Raw genomic sequence first — 21641 nt, forward strand, 5'->3', positions numbered from 1 at the left:
AGCGGAGCAAAAGTGATTTTTTCCAAAAATTTTCAAATTTCTCAAAAAATTAAACCCATACTTATTTATTTATCTAACAGAATGCTAAGCTGTTTCGACCCCGCTTTATAGGACTAAAATGTGGCCTTGTAGTCAAATGTTGAACAAGTACATTGTACATTGTGCAACAAGGGGCGCAAGTAGCAGATTTTTTACCGCGGGTGAGTTTACTGCCTAAGCGCGTAGATGCTTTGAGAGGGTGCATTTACTGCCCGAAGAGGAAAAACATTCTTGCGAGGGCAGTATACATGTTGCATATAGTATTTTATTCACGAATGAACTATAATAGCTACTATAATTTCTAAAAAGCGGGACAAAAGTAGCATTTTATTCCCTCATATTTTTTCCCCGCAAATTTACTTTATTTCCGCATTTTGCGGGAGTAAAGTAAATTTGCGGGAAATAAACTCTTTATTCCCGCAAAATGCGTGAAATAAACTCTGTATTCTTGCAAAATTTGGAAAATAAACTCTTTATTACCGCAAAATGCAGGAAATAAATTCTTTATTCCCGCAAAATTTCGGAAATTTTTGAAAATTTAGAAAAAATTTTAAAAAGTAGAAAAATTATAAAAAGATTTAAAAAATTTTGAATATTTAAAAAAATGTATTAATTTAGTTAATTTAGCTGTTGTAGATCACACTTTTTAAGAAATAAGGTAGCTACCCAGATCAGTCGTGAATAAAGCACTATATGCAACACGAGAGTAAAGTCGATTATTCCCTTGGGTGAGAGTTTACTGTCCGAGCGAAGCGAATAATCAACGCCTTTATTCCCTTGTTGCATAAAGTACTATTATTTCACTTTTAGCTGAAAGGCTACTGTTCCAGACAGCAATACGCCGAGAAAAGATAGCGAGCGAGGCGGGAAAATATAGGACCTTTTCTCGAGGTTTTGGGCGCAGGTAACAGCCAGCACGCCGGAAATAGGATGGTAGGTGGCGGGTAGTCGGCCCGGGAAAAATGGACGCGAAAAAGGGAAAAGGGAAACGGCAGTCACAAACAGGAGCACGAGAAAGCAGGGTCGGAGGGCAGGGCCGAGGTCTCGACGCGTTCGGAAAAGCGCATCGCAGGATTGTAAAAAATCAAAATAAAGCATTTGCAGAAGAAGAAAGAAGGAATCAATCTTTTAATTTGTCAACCCATCCCACAACCGTATAGCTACTGCTTAAGCCTAAAAAGCAAGGTTAAAACTTCCAATAATTTTTAATATTTTTCAAAATTGAACATAAAACTTTTTAATTTTTTTATGCAAAATTTTCATTTTTCCGAAAAAATTTCTCATTTTTGCATTTTAGAAAATATTTCATTTATTCTGCAAATTTCTTATTTTTCCCGCAAATTCCATTTGCGGAAAAAAATGCTACTTCTGCTGCGCATTTTAGGCACAAAAAGTGGCCATTTCGGACGAGTGTGGAATAAAATTACTTTAGTCCTGCTTTTCAGGGAATGAATGGCTATTATAGTTTAGTCGTGAGTAAATTTACTTTATCCCCGCAAATGCTAGAATAAAATTTGTAATCGTTTGAAACGGTGGCCCTATCGGGTAGATAGGAGAGTAGCAAAGGATAACTTACGAGCGCTAGTAATTTCGATGTAAATAGCCTATTTAAGCGTAGGTAGATGTCGTGCGAGTATATAGCATCGGAAAGAGGAAACGCTTCTGGTATTTAAGAAAGTTCACCACCTACAATCCCTGCCAAAACTTCAGCTTGCTGCTGCCTCTCTCAGCATGGCTTTCCCCTCTCCGCAGCGCAGAGACTTTTGAACGCATCTCTACCGGCCACACGCACACATCTTAAGACTCGCCACGTTGGTGAGCAAAAGATTCACACATATACGCTGACGGCGCTAGTGTGCGTGAGCGTGCGGCCGTCTTTAGATTACAATAACTCGGGAACTAAACGTCAAATCAACAAGAATGTAAGAAGCGTTCGGCTGCTATCAACGAAAATGTACGTTTCGCATGGGCCCAGCATAGGGATCGCGTGTTAAACGCCCAAACTGTAAGACCTCATATCTCAGCTTCTAAACGTCAGATTAATCTAAAATTTTAGGTGTGTATGAACAGTACCATTACATAGTGTGCAAAGTTTTATAAATTTCCCAAGGAAATGGTTTTGGTAGTGACCTCCTTAAGTATCCTCGGAGCCAATCGTGAGCATTGATGATCTGGCTCTTGCACTGAGTACTTGACGAAGGATGGTTCTCGTCGCTTGATCAGGTCACTTTCATATTCAGTATCCTATGGGCCCTAGGCTTTTGAACGGTATGCATGGCACTCACTTTCTCCTCCTGTAGATTCACCGAATAAAATCATATTGTAAAATTAAATTGTAAAGCATATTGTGATATTAAATATATTTGCCCTTTCAAGTCCAAGGATTACCCTGGACCAGTTTTTTGGATTTACAGTCGTCATGAAGGCTTTAGTTTTGCCGCACGTATCGATTTGACTTCAGATTTGGTTTCTCTCATTTACTGCCCATAGCTTGATCTCCCCCTTGATCAAACTTTGGCAGAGTCCGGCAGCCGGCTCTAGCCCTATTAGGCTGCTCTTCGCGCTTAACTTTGCTAGGTCATCTGCTATCATGTTTCCCATGACACCGTAGTGCCCTGGAGCCATGATAGTGTGACCCTGGCCTTGAGTGCTAGTCTGTTTAGGTCCTAAAGACAGTCTCATACTAGCCAAGATTTGGCGGTGGAGTTATTTGGTGTGCTTGGAGAGCACTCTTGCTGTCGGAGCAGATATAAATCCGCGAGCGCGCACTCCCAGCTAGTGCCACTTGCGTCGCCCACATGGTCACTGTTAGCTCCGCTTGTAGTGCAGTGGCGTGTTGACCTAGCAGCAGGATTGTTCCTGTACTGCTCTCTAGGTGATACACCCCCGCTCCTGCAGCATCCTTCCTTCTGGATCCATTTGTATAGCACAGATCCCCATCTTTCGGGATGTTTATTATACTTATTGATTATACTTATTATTTCAGCCATACTGGTTGGCTTTAAGAAAATCGACATAGGATTCATGTCAGGTAGCCTAAGTTCTGCGTTGACAGGTTTCACGATATTTGCACTTAATTTTCTCCAAATTTCGCAGAAGAAAGTATAATAAGTATGTTTTGAGCTATTTCGACTTTGTCTGTAATTTTCCTATCATTAACCTTTATATAATTTATGGCATCATTAGATTTTTTAACTTTACCGATTTTTGTATTTATTATTTCCCATAGTTTTTTTGGGTTGTTGTCATTATTCTGCACTAGATTCAATTCATATTTCATTTTGGCATCGGTAATTACCTTATCCAAGATTTTAGAGTAGGTTTTATACTGTATTTTAAGCTGTTTATTCTGCACATCTAGTTGCCACAAATTATACAAAAATTCTTTGGTTTCACATGATCTTATTATTGCGTCGGTAATCCATTTTTTTCTGACATTTTGTCTATTAGCCTTTTTTGTTGTTTTTTACAATTCTACGCATTGCTTGATTTCATTTAACAATTTTTCTACAGCCAAGTTTGGATCAGGTATCGAACTAATTTCATCCCAGTTTCTTGAATTAGCGTTATTTATTATTTTTTGTAGTTTAAGAAAACATACGGTTCTTTAGTTACTGTCTTTAGCTTATTTACAGCTATGATAATCGGGTAATGATCCGTTAGATCATGCTTAAGCTTGTATGTGGCTGTGTTAATGTTGTGAAATTTAATGAAAATGTTGTCGATACATGATCCTTTAGCTCTACCGATAGCTGGCTTTGTAATACCAACAAAACCCTGAATAAATCCCTTATCAAGGAAGTTACATAGAAAATCTTGGCTATAATGATCACAGTCTAGCAGGTCAATATTAAAATCACCTATGACTAAGTGATTCTTTACATTTTTTTATAAATTAAGTACTTATTAAGATCTAGTATAAATTCTGTTTTCGGTATCCCATGTGACCTATACATGGCTGATATTTCAAGACCGCTTTTATCATTTAAGGTTATTCTAGTATTTATTATTTTAATTCTCCCTGCTTCAATGACTTTGGTATTTTGGATTATTGATAAAAACAAAGACTCCATCATTCCTGTTTATCCTACTGTCGTTATAATAAGTTTTATATTCATAATCTGAACCATTCAGTTGATAGAAATTATAATTAACTTGCTCAAAAGCTTCTGAACATATCACAATCGCTGGTTTGATAGCTAAACTTTCTATTAAAATTTTCAGCTTATCAAAATTTGCATTCATACTACGAATGTTTACATGCATGATAAAGTCCTTCTTATTGTTTATAGCTTTGTTAAAATTTTTAATATTACCGCATGTCCGTTCTTTTTGCATCGATTCATTTTGAAACCTATCCAAATAATCAAAAATATCCATTTTTACCTATTTCTTGATCTTGTTTTTATCACTCTTGTTGGCTGGTGACAATGCAGAGGATTACGGTTTTAGATGGTTCAGTGGAATTTGTGGATCACGTCTTGTGATTGGTCTTCTGTTGTGTTCAGTTTCTGGCTTTGTTTTGTTGCGTGGAGTGTCATTTTCTTGTTGTTCACTATCTATGACATTATTAGCCTCTGTGGATACTTTATGCCTGTTTGCCAATTCTATGCTGTGATAGATCGATTCAGTTTCAGGTAGAGTAGGTTTTATCGGGTAATCAATAGAGTCAATATATCTGTCAATTTTCTTTTTCAAGATGCTGCACAAGTTAGAGTCATAAGTATGATGTTTTGTGTCTAACTTTGACTTGTATTTTGTGTTACTATAGTGACAGTTAATGCACTTAGCATAATCTTTATCACAATTACACGTATTATGCTTCCCGGAACATTTCAAACACAGAAACTCATTTTGGCATTTCCTGACACTGTGTCCAAATCTACCGCACTTGAAACATGGGCAAACGTTAACCAAATCATAGGCTTTGCATTGCTGATATCCAACAAAAACTTTGTTATTATTTTCTCTTATATGCTTGTAGATGTCAGCTGGGACTTTCATTATGACCGTACTCAAGCTATTATAATTATTCTTATACATGTGTAGGACTTGTCCTCCCTTTCCAAAATAACTGAAGTTCCTTTCGTTTATGTCCTTTTCAATATACTTGATGTCCATATTTGCGTGATTATCTATACCTACTATCTTAATTTTCGGGTTGTTGAGTTCATTTTTCATGACATCACATTGGCCCTCTAGTTTTTCCTTTAGTACTGTCTCTGTCAATACCGCACTATTCTCATTAAGACAGCTTATAATGACTTCGTCATTTTTATTTACGTAGATGTTATTTGTTTGGATGTTTTTTTCAGCTGTTAGACATTCAATAACTGACTTCATAACATCTATATTTCTGTTGTTGTTTTTTCTTACGGATATTTTAGGAATTTTTTTATGGATTGGTCTAGACTACTTCATGGCATCTGAGTATGTAAGGACATTGTTGTCAGTTTTACTTCTGGTGTTTTGTAATTTTTCTTTTAGGAGGTCATTTTTCTCAGTTAATTCACTAACTAATCTCCTTAACAGCATGTTTTCCGTTTTCAGCAGTTCAAGATCACTTTCATCTATGGAATCAGTTTCTTGCAAGTCTTGAGTCTTGTTACTAGTTTCTGCCAGAAGGTCATTCCTCACATCTTCTGATTTTTTTAGTTTAATCTGTGCAATTAAAAGTGATGCTGACTCACTCAGGACATCCTCATCAATTTTTGAGGTTATGTTCCGATCACTGAGTTCAGAGCATACTATAAGTATTACCAATGAATTTAAAGTTTTCATTCTTGTTCTTAAGGCAGCTAAGGTGAGATGCCCCTTATAATTATCTTTAAATAAATATTTGACTTATTTAATAGTTGTACATACTTCAACATTAACATGACAATTAAAATTTAACCATCAATACAGATTGTATGGAACTACAAATCGATTATCAGCTATATTGTTTTTATTGAAACGATCGTTGACTTTTCGAAAATGTTGAAGGTAATTTAATTATCTTTCCAATTTTTACGTTGTCATGGTTACTTTTATTTTTTAAATGATGTATGACACTTAATAAATTTATCCTCAATTAGTGTTGATTTTTATTTAAAAAAAATAATCGTGAAGCTTTAACTTTTTCCCAAGCATCAACAATGTATTGTTGAGTTAATTTTTTAAATCTAAGTAAAGATTGAAATCGTTTCTAATGCTGAATTTATAACACTAAAATTAGCATTGGAATTTATAATACTAAAATTAGCATTGGAATATTGTTTTTGTTATTTATATATTTCATATTGGGCATCTATCTAAAACCTACATTAGGATACATAAGTGGATATGACATAGGAACTACATGTTTTCTAATGTACGGTATATTATAAAGTGCGCTATGTTTTGAATACATACATACATCTCGATCCTCTGGTGGCTGACTATTTTTACTTACAAATACCACAGCTACTTCATCATATTTAGCTGCGTTGTATCTACGTTTATCATGATTAGAATTGCATAGTAAATACATTATAATATCTTTACTATTAAACTCAAAGTTGTTGTTTTTTAAACAATTTGGTTCTTTTATTTCGACTTCGTGCATTATTTTGTATAATTTAGCGTACATGTTTACTTGTCGACAGAAATCTAATTCCTATTATAGCATTAAAGAACATGACACATTAGTTTGTAATCGTGATTGCGAGGCGATTTCTTTGTCAATGATGTATAGTTGCTTATATCTTCTGGCTTCGTTTTCGTCTGGATGTAAGGTATAAATATTGTGGAAAATTTGACCACTTATTCGAATAACTTTCTGGACGACGATAAAAAAATCCAATTTTTTGTTTATATTTTTCCGAAATTGTTTAGAAAATTAATTAAATTATTAAATATATTCAGGTATAATGTAAAAAAGATGAAACAATGTATATTTGCCTTATTATCAGGTATGACATTTCTTCTTTTTTACATTATATCTTAATATATTTAACAATTTTTTTAAATTTTTCAAACAATTTCGGAAAAATATAAACAAAAAATTGGAGTTTTTATTTTTTGTCAATTTAAGGGTATAATGCTTAGGATTCGAGTTACAGCCAACAACCGTTTTTAGAGATTTTTGAAGATAATCAGATTCTGCGTATATGTGCGAGATTAATTTGAAAATAAAACCATAAGGTTCTGGTAGTGAGGGGAGTTTGCACAAAAATTTTTAGCCCGATCGACTAAAGTCTCTCAGAGATAACCGTGTAACACCAACATTTATTTTATTAAAAAATACACGCAAAAATTGCACAAATTGTGCCTGCATTTAAAAATAAATGAAAAAAATTAGATTTTTAGTTTTTACGAGAGGAGACTCGTGAAATGTAGACTGATCGGTCAAACATTGCGTGAGATGTCGCATTTCACACATTTTTCGCTGACAAAACTTTTAGGCACTTCCGCACCGCGGTGGTATGATAAAGGAAAAAGGAGTGTTGCAAATAAAATGGAATTGTTAATACGCAATGTAATGTTGAAACAAGGAATCGAACAGACTTATATAAGCAGCATTCAGCAGTCCCTGACTGAGAGATTTCAGTAAGCCTTGTACAAGTAAAATTCTCAAAGCGTTTGGATTTCTGGTGACTAGGTCGGTGAGAAAAGCAACTAGAGGTCTGTCGACGTTCAAATCGGTATCGGCAGCCCTTGGAATCATCGTCAAAATAGGCGGCATCGCAGCGAGACTTGGACCTTTCAAAGCCAGGTTTTCTAAAGTAACGACCAATGGTTCGATACCCGCGTACAACGAGATCTGATTAGCAAGATACACGAAGTAATTTTACTTGATGAACCGGTTCACTTCTTCGTTGGTGGCCCGTTGTAAGTACACTTGTATGACTTTGATCAAAGTTGTTTGAACTCTGGCGCCGGGGTTGTTTGACAGAACTGCCAGTAGCTCGACTTGAAGAACGTGCTTCAGAATAGATCCAACTTGACTATCGGGTAGAACTCGGAGAGCGTCTCTGACGAGCAATAGTAAGCATTCGCACACAAACCTTGACAGACTTTTTTTAATAGGACCAGGCCGATTGTATTTCATTCGTTTGCTTGTTTGAGCCTTTACTCGCGGCGATACCTGAATCTTCGCTGGCGCTCTATCTTCTCCCTGGGACGACGTCATCTACGTTTCGATCCCTGAGCGCTTGTATTTTCTGTATTCGTACGTTTGTCATGGCTTTGTTTAATTTCTTATTGACAATGATACTGTTACGTCCTGACTATCCCAAATTGAATAGATAGGAACGTAATGATATGTGTAGTGGCGAGGCTGTAAGAAATTGTTAATTCGCGCCTAACACTCTCACTGTTAGTAAAATAAATGAGAAACTTACCTTTACGTTGAACCGTGTACTAGTTGAGTAGATTGCAGCTGTAGACTCGCACTGGGTAGTTTGGATTTTCTCGTAAATGAATATAACTCACAAGATCTCTATTACGGTAAACCGATCGTTTATTCATATAATTTTTAGAAGTGGAAGTAAATAATAAATCTCGTTTCAATGTAAAATAATATTCTCACTTAATTTAAAAGAACTAAGACTTGTAGTTTATAAAATCTGTATATTTAGACTTTGTAAGAAATATATAATTGCGGCTAGGCGGCTTTAAGTTTTAAAATAATTGTCACCGATTGTCGGACCGGTGCGATACGGAGCTCGTGACTGACGACGATAAACTGCTCGTTTGAGTGCGTATAAGGCTTTTTAAAACCTTCGTTCGTAGTATAATTTTTGCAATATTTACAAACTTAAAATTACGGAAAATGTATACATAAAAAGTAGCGCTCGCTTACAACGTCACGAATTGCTGATTTATCATTTCGCTGATTCGCAAGGTAAATCGAAATCGTATTACAAAAGTGATTATTTTGCATTTTGCGAAATCAACTCATAAGCGACACTGACGCATTGGAAGATTGAGATGCAGCAGTTTTTATTTAATTTAGGCCATATCGAATTGTTCAAATCATAAAGAAATATTACTAATAGTAAGCATATGTCGTACGACGTAACAGTACTACTGATGGACTCGTTGGACGAGCTGCCAAGAAGGCTCTTTCCAGAATACGATTTTGCCTCTTCCAAGGGTGTCAGTAAAAATTACATGTTATGCCTGGAGTGAGTACGTTTCGGAAGCCTGATGAACGAGCACTAGGTAATCCGTGATCGAGATTGAATGAGGAAACTCTGGTCGAGCGCCCATAAGCGAACGAATCAGTTGTATACTACGGCACTACCTGTAGAGGAATCCAATGATACGTTGACCTCTTCGTTCATAAAGTGTTCCTTACACATAACGAGTATCGTATCAACAATCCGAATACGATTCAGTTGAGAAGCGTTGAACTGCCGTTTTGGATGCTAATCCTTCAATAGAAACAACATTCTCTGAATTAATAGATTCAGTGCGTCGTACGCAGCCCAAGTTCTCCACGCCTCAAGCGCGGATTTGATCAGTTTGGAATCGATAATAACCGCTTCGCTGTACTGCAACATTAGGTGGTTCTTTGTACCTACATCCTTGACGAGGATCGGACAATCACATGATGCGTCAAGTATCGCCTTGAACATATGCTTGCCGGCGTAGCAACGAGGTGATTCCAAAACTTTTAAAAAAAGAGAAACGCCTCCCTCGGTTCAGTAATGATTTAACATTTTCAAGTCGCTGCAAGCCAAGTGCAAGACTACCGAGAGCGCTAGAGTTTGCTCATCCTCGTTCGAATTCAGCTGTACCACCTGTAAATAAATATTTAAGTTAGAATAATCGTTTAAGAAAATCTGGGTAAACTTAAAACTTTTGACTTACCATGGCAAATAAGTACAAGAATACAGGAATTCTACCAATAAAAGCAGTCGATGATACAAGGCCTTTGTAGTGTTAGCATTGTATACGCACGCTCATAATAGGAAGAACAAAAAGTAACGTTTGTTGCGATACTCGATGCTCTGGTACAAAGACCACTCTAAAAGCGGGCTGGCCAAGAAAAAGATTATTAGCTCTGTAACTTACGCGAAAAGCTTTGTAGCGCATGCGAAATATTTTCCGGTGTAGCGTACTTTATTTCGCGTACACGATTTTATTTCAGAAAAGCGGATTTTATTTTTGACTGAGTTACCTGAGTAGTATCTGAGAAGTACCTGAGAGTTAAGACGAAAAATGTGCAAATTAAGCTGACGTTTTGTGAGCTTTATTCTGCGTTCATTATTGCTGGGAAGAAATTCAAATGCCGGCGCGTATTCAGCAGCGTCGCCATCTACAATAATAGTCGTTCGCGCCCTCTCCGCTACTGCGCATTGTCGTATCAGCAGCGCATGGTCACCCGATCGTACGGTGTAAGCTATATGCCAGCTATGAGAGAGCTATTATAAAACAACTGGCCCTTTCCCCCACTCTGAGAACAATTGACAAGCTGGCTTCCTCTGCTATCTCATGTCACACTATTGCTCGCGAGCGGGACACGCCGTTTTAAAAAAGCAACAACCGTTGAATGAGGAGGACATCCTTCGATCACCATGGACCGAGTACGACGAAATTGAATGATTCGACTTCACCAACGAATACTCAACGGCCACATCTGCATGGTTAATCGAAGGACGGCTGATAAGATGTAAGAAATAATTATTTTATCATAAACTTTCTCGCTTCTTTTCGCCGGATATTTTTCAATGATTTAATTTCGTGTGGTGGCATTTTTGCTTTGTTAAGCTCGTGTCGATTTACAAGTTCACATGGTCAAGGCACTTTTGTACCGCCATCATACCTAAAAACACGCTAAAAGACGGCGTTCTACGGTACAAATTATCTCACGAAATGCAATTTATTGTTCGTATGCACATGTTCAAAAGAAACATATATTCGTTTAGAGTGAAAGTTATGTTTTTTGTTTGCCACAAATCGTCTTACAGGTTACTTTTCACGCGATTCTTAGAAAATAATTGCAGTCGTTAATAATGAAATCGCTTACAGCGTTTTTTAATGATTTCTTAAAAAATAATGAAAATAGCGCTGTGGAACAACGATGAACTTTTAGATCATTAAACCCGCTAAAAGTCGGCGTTGCGCGAAACGAATTCGTTTCGGGTGACAGTGATTTTTTTTGTTTGTTACAAATAAAAATCATAGCATCTTGCAAAATTATTTTTGTGTTTATTGTAAAAAAATGGCGTCGTTAGCAATATAATTTTTTTTATTCTTGGCGATATTGAACAACAATGCAATGTGAGACTAATTTTCGGAAAATGCTGTAGTAAGTACCGCCTTTTAAATCTCACGGGTGAAAATACAAGATTAGGAAAAAATTTATGTAGTCTTACTGCGATACAATATGGCGCGACGTATTTTCGGGTCGCAGGTTACATGTTATTATCTGAAACAATGCAAGAAAAACTATCAGTGGCTACCAAGTGCCTGTACGACCTGCGTATTTTATTAAAGTGACTTTACGCTATCAACAAATGTGCCGTTTAATTATTGAAAATAGGAGCTCACAACGATGCCTACAACTAGAAAGAGTTTTTTATGTTGCTTTGGAGAGTATAACTATCAGGTTTGATAATTCCACCCAGTCAATCAATTACATTTAGTTTTTCAATCTCTGTCTCTGTTGTCGAAGCCTAATTTATTCATTAGCTTAACTTTTATTAACTGGCATTGTAAGCAAGTGTCTTTCCTGGAAAAGCCAGACATACAAAAATCACCTTCCAGCTGCTTGATGTTCAATGCTTTTGAGCAACAGAACAATTTTATATCATTAAATTATCCTGCTAGAGAAAACCACATGTTGACCTTTTTCATAAAATCTTTCTAATATTTTTTTCTATAATTTGCAGCTATTTGAGATGCAAAAATGTAGCATCATGCTTTGCTACAGCAACGTTGGAAACTGCAAACCTGGACGTTATTAATCCAGCAAATCCACACAGTGCTGCATGTGTGCCCGATCCATATGCTATGGGCGTAGCAAGATTAAGAGATGCACTTAAGCATGAAATACAGACAGGTAGAATGTCGCCAAGAGATGCTTATACACAATTGCACTATTGCAGTATCCGGTTGGTGCTATGAAAGTACCATACCCCAAGATACTTCCAAGTATCAAGAATTGGAGAAGACAAGTTGTTCCTGCCAATCCTAAAAGCTTGCAAGCTTTCTCAAATCAATTGGCTGATCCTGCGAATGTCTTGCTACTGCAGTATCGCAGTGGCGATTTGACAATAACAGTTTTAAGAGACAACAATGAAAACATTCACATATGTCTGTATGACCAGACATTCTTGAATCGTGTACAAAAAGAAATCAAAAACATTAAAATGGACTCCACTTATCAGGCAATCTCTAATATCGAAGAAGCTATGCAGCTCTTTACGCCGATGGGAATCCTCCAGGATTATGTAAGTCATGGTTTAGTCGCGATACAACACATACAATATGAGTGGTCTTAAAGGTGTATTTAAACGATTATTTGCAGTTTCATCACTTTTTAGATAGCGGTTATTCTTTCTTGCCCATGAGGGGTACGGAAGCTCGCATTTTTTTTACAAGTGAATGCTTCTGCTGTCTAGAAAGTGATCAAACTACGCTGAATTTGTTCTATCTTTAAAAACATTATTTAAAAAAGTTTTCTGAAAATAATCATCAAAAATTGTCTAAACACTTCAAAAAGTAACAAATTTTATGTTAATATCCAGACAACTTTTGTAATAATAAATCAATTCACAATGAATAAAATTACTTCCTTCCTAAGGAATCCTTGTATGTGTGTGTGTGTGTGTGTGTGTGTATGTGTATTCGTTCGTAGACATCTGTATCTCAGCTTCTACTCAGTGGATTTTAATCCACCAACTCTCATTTTCTTCGTTTTTACTATAACATGATGGGAAAATAGTCCGTTTTACATTTTGTAGGCGCGTTTTTTTTATAGCGATTTTTTAGTTTTAAGAATCCAGTTTTTTCCAGTAAAGTTATTGAAAAAGTTTATAAAAGTAAATTGCTTAATATGCACATGAAAGAGAATAAAATTACGTATCTTTTTACCGCGGAAACTTTATATTAGTTAGTTTCAAATAAGCTTCAAAATTTTTTTTACCCTTTTTTTTATCTTTTTACCGCGGAGAATTCATATTATCGTTCGTGGTTCATTTATTATACACCATAAAGTGCAATTTTTTGAAACCGTTATAACTCGAAAAGTAAATGTCGAATCTTTCTAAAAAATTATATGATTGTTAAGTAACGAAGTTTCTGCATAAATATTCAGAAATATTAAATCAAGAAAAATAAAGACAGTAAGAAAAAATCCAGAAACTTTGACGCTTAACGAGCGCAAGAAGTAACCCTAAACCAAAAACAAACTTCTCCTCCCTCGGGTGAAAGCGCGCGTGCACAGTCGACGCTGCAGTTTAGCCGTTGACCGTAGCTTAGGCCCATAAGGCCTAATAAGTAAGAAAGAGAGCGCGGCTAGGCTGAAGTGCGAAGAGACGAGAAGTAAGCACCCTGCGTGGGAGAAAGCCTCGAATCTCTCTGTAGTACCACCTCCCCCGAATCTCCATTCCAGTGTGTGCGATCGAAGAGTAAGGACGCATTTTATTCATTTTTGAGTATTATATTGAGTGTTACATTGAGTTCTATAATAGAGTTTCAATTTGAGTTTTGGTTAATCGTCATAGTCAAAGTTTAATTTAGAAGCATACGTCAAAATTTATGTACACCAATATATTCAAATCACGAAAATAAAATCCAGAGAAAGAAGATCTACCGCATTGAGTGTTAATTAATTTGACGTCACGTCTGATTATTTTGCCAAACCCAATCCCAAGTGGTTTTTAGAGAACGGATCATTCCGGATTTTGGAGATAGTGTGGTATTGTCTTAAGTCAACTCAATAGCCATCTACCTCTACGAAACAAAGTAAGTGAAATATACTAAATATATTCAATCACTGTCGTCAATATTCAAATTGAAACAAACAGTCGAGCCGAGGCAGCTAACAGGTTGTGTTGGTGTCTCCTGTATAGGGGGCTGGTTGGTTCATGTTCCCGGGGATTATTAGTTAAAAGGGCAGTAAAAATTCCTACTTAACAATGATTATTGAAGGTAATTATAACTATATATCACTTTAATATTAAGTCATTTTATGGAGCAGATCCGGAGAAAAAAATCAAAAACTGAAAAAAGTCTTTTTTCTATGGGACGCGATAATTGGAATAAAAAGGCAATAATCCATTTGAAATTTTGGATTAAGTTAGCATTATATAGCACCTTGATCCCTTTCCTTGGGTTGTTTATGAAACCAGTTAGTTTCAAAGATATTAAGCTTCAAAATTTTGTTTCTCACCCTGTATACTCTATATAACTGAAAACTGCATCGCTTCGATCTCAGCTTCTATTGAATGGATTTTAATCTATACATAGGCTCATTTTTTTCTGTTTTTCTGTTTTACCAATTCGTTAAAAACAAGATTTTCAGTTACGCATGTGTGTTTTTTCATGGCGATTCTTCGATCACTATTTTATTATTCATTTGAACCCTTTTTAGATTTTATTGTATGCACTATGATGTTCATAGATTTTATCAGAATATGAAATTTGTTAGTCTTCGTGGCAAAAACGTGAAATCCGTTAGTTTTCGTGGCGAAAATGTGAAATCTTATATTCTTCGCGTCAACTATTGAAATTTAATGCTCTTCGTGGCAAAGACGTGAAATCTCATGGTTTTCGTGGCTGGAAATGAAATCTCGCAGTTCAAATTACAAATGCAATATTCCACCATGATAATAATATCAATTCAGGACATTATACGAACATGTTACGGAAAAATAATAAATGGATAAGGGTCAACGACTTAAATGTAATAAAACAAAATTGGCCTAAGTACAGCAAAGATGCTTATCTTCTTTTATTAAACGAAATATAATTCATTAAATAATATGTATCTATCAACAATTGAGAAATGATTTTAATTGATCAAAAAAAAGTGGATTGGGCCTTTTTGCATAATATTGTCCATTATATTACGTTTTTTTTGTTCTATTACACTAAAAATATTCTATTAAATTGATGTAAATCGGGTGGAAAGTATTACTTTTCCATACTATTGGTTAATTCATTTAGAAAATATTATGCGATTGGGGATACCACGTTAAACAAAGTTTTATATAATTCATTTTAACACTTTTATATGTAAATCTCATTAAATGATGAGATATAAAACATTGTTTTAAGGAAATGTAAAAGAAAATTGAAAATAATTTGAGTTTAGTTAATAGAAAAATGTTGAGAAAGGAAAACTGTTACATTTCCTTCCAAAAAAAAAACGCGCCGAGATGAAACGATATCATCAAAATGTAATTATTACAAAGATTACATAAAATATATTTTATTAAAGTGTGTAAGAAAATGAAACATAATGGCAGAGATAATATATCAACTAATAAAACTAACACCCTATTTACAAATAAATAAGATAGTAAATAGAGTGTCAGGTAAAAAAGAGACGATGATGACTCTTGGAGATCAGTTTAACCATTATAGCTATGCGAAAGAAAGAGAGAGAGAGAATTATAATTGATTATGTTTATGCAATTTATTAGAAATAATTTTATCTATCAAACGAAAAAGTACAAAAACTTTATAGAAATATATATGAAGTAAGATAATTTTTATATTAAAGCAATACATAATGTTGAAGGAAGCTACATGCCAAAGAATTGGCAGCGGTTTTTTAATTTTACTAATTTGTGTATTTACAATTATGAATCATCTGTTTAAGCTCTAATTATCTATTCATTCTAATTTTTCAGTAAAATTGAAAAACATAATGCAGCTTTCATGGGTTGATGTAACGGCGCTCGAAGAGGGACGTCGCGCTCCGCGTCAACCACGTTACTTTTCCATACACAAAAACAACCAACTGCAAAGAGGTATGTGCCGTTTCACCAGATTATGCACTCAGGGTTTGCGAGTGAATACTCGCCAAAATACTTATATACGCATCACTTTATTGTCCTGTGCAATTGACAATGAAGGCAGATGCGTGTTTAGTAGGAAAGAGGGGAGCTGCTTGTATAATGTTGATGAAAAATGAACTGTATTTGTAACACACGAATGTATCTTTTTTGTAAGACACGAATTATTTCCGCGTTTTTTGTATCTATTAATTAGGACTAAAGTCTCTTTTTGACGGACGAGCTACCATATTAATGTAGGGGGCTAAACAATTTTTTTGCCTACTTCATAGAACTAAGCAGTCTTTAAAAAACGTCTACACCTCATATAAAATATGGTGTGCAGCAAGGGGTAAGTGAGTTTTTTGACCTCGTGTGGTTGCAGTACAAAAAGCCCACTTTATGCCCTTATTGGTACACAATATACTATTATTTACTCTTATTGTTTTGTAACATATAGCATATATTATTTCTGGTTGGTCATACGAAAGATTAACAAAAACTATGTATTCATCAGCCTCAGCATTTAGTAATTTAATTTTTACATTGTCAGACTTGTATAATTTGAAGTCGCCGCTTCTGCGACTTTTTAAATTACTGAAATCACGTAACACACCTATGTATGTAACTTTTTAATCATGGTCGTGCTTTAGTAAAACGGAGTAAATTCTTTTTTTAAAATGAACAATTTCGTTACCAATTACTTCACCGGATAAAACTCCACATAACACACACAACTGCAATGATTGCAGTCCAGACAAGTGAAGGAACTGTATAGCGTATTACCCTGTAGAGCTGGATATATCAATAATTTTAAATTTAATCATGCATGGGAATGATTTTAAATTGTGCGGTCCTTCCTTATACAGTCAATAAGATGATATATTATTTTATTTACTGTTATTATTATTATTAATTATTATTATTGCCATTACTATTAAAGTGTTAAAAGAACATTTTTTGACTCTCCGTGTCAAAAATTCGATTTTTCCTAGCTGCGTAGCGGGCTTGGAATTCTAAATTTCACGCACGCTCATCTGTTAAGAACGTAGATTCGCATACTCAAGTCAAAAAATAGCATACGATACTCGTGCGCGTAGGTGATCATCACACTGGCTTTTTTCTTTTCGCTCGTGCGAAAATCGCCTACTTCGTGCACTCGTATCGTAATAAACTATTACGAAAATTAACGACAACTGGCGCTGAATGCGGAAATTATATTTCGCTAAATTTTTTTTACATGAAAAAAACATAACTTAATTGGATTCACCTTTTACATTTGACAAAGATAATCATGTCATCTGCAGATCTGCATTATTCTCTAATCGCCTCGATATACTTCAAAGATTCCTTTGAATCCACTTAGATGGGTAAGCAATAGCACATTTTATTATTCGCGCAGAAAAGTAAAACATTTCATATTATCACGTTAGACGGCTCAAACTAATATTGTTGTAATTAGAATGTTTGTAATTAGAACAATTTTTCAAAAATAAAACCTCAAAATCGCTAGTGTTTTCTTACATTGTGCGTATTCACGGCAAAATCTTGAAATGTACTAGTCTTTACGACTGGGACGGAAATCAGCAGTTTCACATGTAATAATTTTTGCTGGAAGCGGTGACGATGTACACTAATTGGCAATATCTCGGCATTTTGCTATAGGATTATCTTTGATGACAGCGCAAGCGAACCACTTTCTTTTTATATTTATATTATTTTAATCCTTGAAAATAATTAATAACATCACTTGTATGATTAAATATTCTAAAATATAAAATCAGATGATAGTTTTTTGGATTTATTAGTTTTATAAATAAATCCAAGAGAGACAACCTATATATCTGTGTTTTTATGCTAGTCATTTGTATTATCTGCGATGCAGCGTATCACCCGAGCTACTTAGCGCAGAAAGAAACAAATTACAGGTAAATGAGTAACAACCTAATTGTCTTCCCAGAACATAGCTACAAGGACCTAATCTTAAAAATTAAGAACAACAGCATAAATAAGTTAGCAAAAGTGTTAGTTGCATAAATAAAATTAAAAAAATTCGAAGAAGTAAGAAAAGAACTCTTAATGAAAGTAAGAAGTTCAGCACAAGATCTACTGGATTGTGATATTACTGAGAAGTTTAACATACTGAAAGCTGAATGCTGAAAATCTGAAGCAGCTAGTCAAAGAACTGGGAGAAATAAAACAATCTATTAAAGAACAAATTTTAAACTAAACAGTATGATAGTGTATCATCTAGGCTGCAGAAAGTCCGCTAGAACCGCTGCTGCGGGCTGGAGACGGCGAACGGCACGCACACAAGACGCAGTTTCTGGCGGTTGCTCCGCTTACACTGGAGGTACTGTTCCTCCAGCTGGTCTGCTCAAAACGCTGGTAGCAAAGGCAGGAGGTTACCTGTTGCAGGCTGCAGGCGACATCGAAGCGGGCCCGTACGGCGTACAGCTTCCTCTGACTAATCCGTTTGAGCCGCTGACGAAGATGGGAGGTTAACCGCTGACGGCTGCAAGCGACGACGAGAGGCACCCGCGCAAAACGCAGTTTCCTCTGGTTAATCCGCTGGAACCGTTAGCGAAGGCAAGAGGTTACCCGCTGCAAGCTGGCGACGATGAAAAGCACGCGCACAAGGTTCGGCTTCCTCCGGCTGGTTCACCGCAGCCGGCATATTGGACATTCCTAAAAAATGTTCACTTGGTTCTATTTCGAGGTACTCTTCTTTGGTTGGTAGAGTAGGTTGTATCGTCGTTGTCGTCGCTCGTGAAAGCTCTGAAGTCCGCCGCATAGTTGTTTTCAAAGGCGTATAAAACGGCACTGTATCGGTTGCTGTTGGAAAGACGTGAGGTCGTGTAGATATCCTCCCTGCTGGTGGTGACAGAAATCTTTCTGTCGATGTCGTTTGAGAGATGCAAGAATATGTTGTCGCTATGGGAATGTGAGATAGTGTGGTTGCAAAGGCACGTGATCCCGTATTCGTCTTTGCTGGTGGTGGTGCACGAGAATGCACCGATGCTGCTTCTGTAGGGATGCGGGATCAGACAGTCATCCTCGCCAGGGGTACGCCGGATGGTGCTTATGCAGCTGCTGCAGATGCTGCAGGGGCACGGGATCGCACTGACGTCCTCGTCGGTGGCGATGCGTCAGATCGCACTGTCGCCACTGCTGGATTACAAGAGTTCGCGCTGTTGCCCTTACCACTATAGGTGTTAGAGATGATCTTAAGGATAATGATGGAATTGCAAATAAACGGAAATCAAAATAAACAAGAAAAATCAAGATCGAATCAAAGCTGGAATTCAACAACGAGGTCGACGGAATTCTGCAACAAGTAGACTATCGTTCTCTACGCAAATTCAATCAAACCTAAAAGGCTCAAGACTTATAAGAGGTAAAAATTTAAATAGATAAAATGGTTACTTTTGAATATTTAGACACTATAAGTGAAGATTCGAGTCAGAAAGAGAAATAAATTTCTATTGGTGATAAATAGCTGTCTGGCGGTGAATAAATATCACTGAATGTAGATAAAACAGTCTGCATGACATTCAGAAGCTATTGTAATAGCGTACCGACACACATGGGAGTATTATAAATCCAGGATAGGATGTTGACTAGAGTACTGATTTTTTTCGTGAGGTTATGATGTTTAGTTTCAGAAATATGAATTTAAAAAAATTCCCCTTTTTCATTTTATCTGCCGAATAAAGCGGTCGATCCGAGTTTCGAACAAGAAAAAGTAGTTAATTTTATTCTCTTTGAAATGCATTTTAGCTGAATTGTTTGTAATAATGGGATGATTGAAAAAAACGCAAAATAGTGTTTTTCAAAAATCAAAAAATGGCCAAAAAAATAGTTAAAAAATTAACTATTTTTCCTAAATTCAGAATCCAAAAATAGATGTGAAATTGAAATTTTAATGATATTGTATACATGTGAAATTTTAATGATATTGACGAAGTGGTTCCAGAAATATTACGTTATACATACAAATACACACACACACACACACATCCACACACACATCCACACACACGCACACACACACACACATCCATACATACATTTTCTAAAAACACTTGATTCGAACTACTAACACGCCAAAAAGTATTTTCTAGAAGTTTTGACGAAACTCAAAATTTTACTATTACAAAGCTTCCTCTAGGAGGAAAACCGCTGCTAATTCTTTAGCACGTAGCTACCTCCAACAAAATTTATAGTTCAAATAGATAAAATATTTTTCAAATATACAGTATATTAATGTTTTTAAATATTTTACTTTCAATCTTAATTATTTTACATAAGGAGCACCCGACACAATATCAAATCATATAATTTTCATAAAGAAATTTAAACCTCAATATTTTAGATACTATATGGTCCTCAGAATCTCATAAAATCATGAATTATCTTAAAACATTCTAAACTTTAATTAGCGAGTTACAAGGTTTAACAGAAATAGTTATTTCTGCTATACAGGGTATACAGGATGAGAGACAAAGAATTTGAATCCTAATATCTTTTAAACTAAACGGTTTTATAAACAGCAAAAAGAACTTAGCCAAGGTGATCAAATGATCGATATTTTCCCAAAATTTAAACTTAATCAAAGCTTTTTTACTCCCATTATCGTACAACATAGAAAACCCACTATTTTCTGGTTTCGATTTTTAGCTTAAAAACTAGTCATCAAAATGGTTTAAAATTTTCACAGCAAATAGATATTATCGTTTTCTATTGTCATACATTTTTTCAAAACGTTTGACGATTTAGTTTTGGAGATATTAAAATTTTTTTAAAATCACTTTTTTTATGATAAAAATTGAAACGAACCGAAGCGTCGTGCATTGCGTCCGCGATCAGGAATCTGGGGATGCTGGGGCGATAAAAAAACACATTATTACGGTAACTACCATTACTGGGCTTTATTTAGCCTTGCGTAGCCGAACATTTGGGCACTTGTTGCTGCGCGATACATTGGGGTGTCCACAGACGGAGCACGATTTCTGGGATGTCTTCTCCGACGCCCCAGAGATTGATGTGCGCGCCACGTTCTTCGCGCGCGGACGCCTCTCCGTCTCCGGCGTGCTTGTTCGCCCTGGCGCCTAGAACCGGCGCGCGCAGTCTTTCGCCCCGACGAGAGCCGCCTCTGCCCGAACAACCTCTCGCTCGGCTTCAGCGCGCTGATGCCGCTCCTCTGCCAGCTAGCGCTTGCAGTCCTCGCGCTTTCTGCGCTCCGCAACTTTTCGTCGCGCATCCTCTGTAGCGTAGAACACCGCTCGCCCCTCCTCGAGCAGGCGCGCACATTTGCCAGCCGGCGGCGCTTGCGTCTCCGTGGTCTCGACTTCGCGGCGGATGGGCTCGCGCTCGTCGCGGTTGTTACGCCCTCGCCAGCAACTAGCGCAGGTGGTTCGGAGCGGCGTATCGCTAACGCTCCTTTTCGTCGTCTTCTTCTTCGGGGAAGAAATACGCCTCCACCTCGTCGTTGGGAGGGAAGGCGCTCCAAGGGTCTTCTCCTTCGCCCACCTCATGGATCAGCACGTAAGGGCGCTCGTTCTCCCTGGCCAACGCAGCCATGACTCTTACGAAGGCTGCCTGCAGCTCCTCGGGATTCATACGTTA

General features: G+C 36.5%; 2 protein-coding genes across 11 annotated transcripts in view; one reads left to right on the forward strand and one right to left on the reverse strand.

Annotated features, from left to right (window-relative positions):
* LOC116415730 overlaps positions 1-16263 on the forward strand; it is a 239706-nt gene extending 223443 nt beyond the window's left edge. For 2 of the 4 annotated variants that reach the window (XM_032601322.1, XM_031920786.2), the window contains one exon: positions 11901-12705. In XM_032601322.1, the coding sequence (XP_032457213.1) occupies positions 11901-12135 (235 nt within the window). In that variant the 3' untranslated portion in view covers positions 12136-12705. Of the gene's footprint in view, positions 1-11900; positions 12707-15869 lie in introns of those variants that run through there. The other 2 variants (XR_004345127.1, XM_032601323.1) reach the window with 2 other exon arrangements.
* Positions 1-21641, reverse strand: part of LOC100114114 (potassium voltage-gated channel protein Shaker) — a 594961-nt gene that overhangs the window by 345844 nt on the left and 227476 nt on the right. The gene's annotated exons all lie outside the window — the stretch shown is intronic.

This window comes from Nasonia vitripennis (genome assembly GCF_009193385.2).
Source record: "Nasonia vitripennis strain AsymCx chromosome 1 unlocalized genomic scaffold, Nvit_psr_1.1 chr1_random0005, whole genome shotgun sequence".
Taxonomy (NCBI): Eukaryota; Metazoa; Arthropoda; class Insecta; order Hymenoptera; family Pteromalidae; genus Nasonia; species Nasonia vitripennis.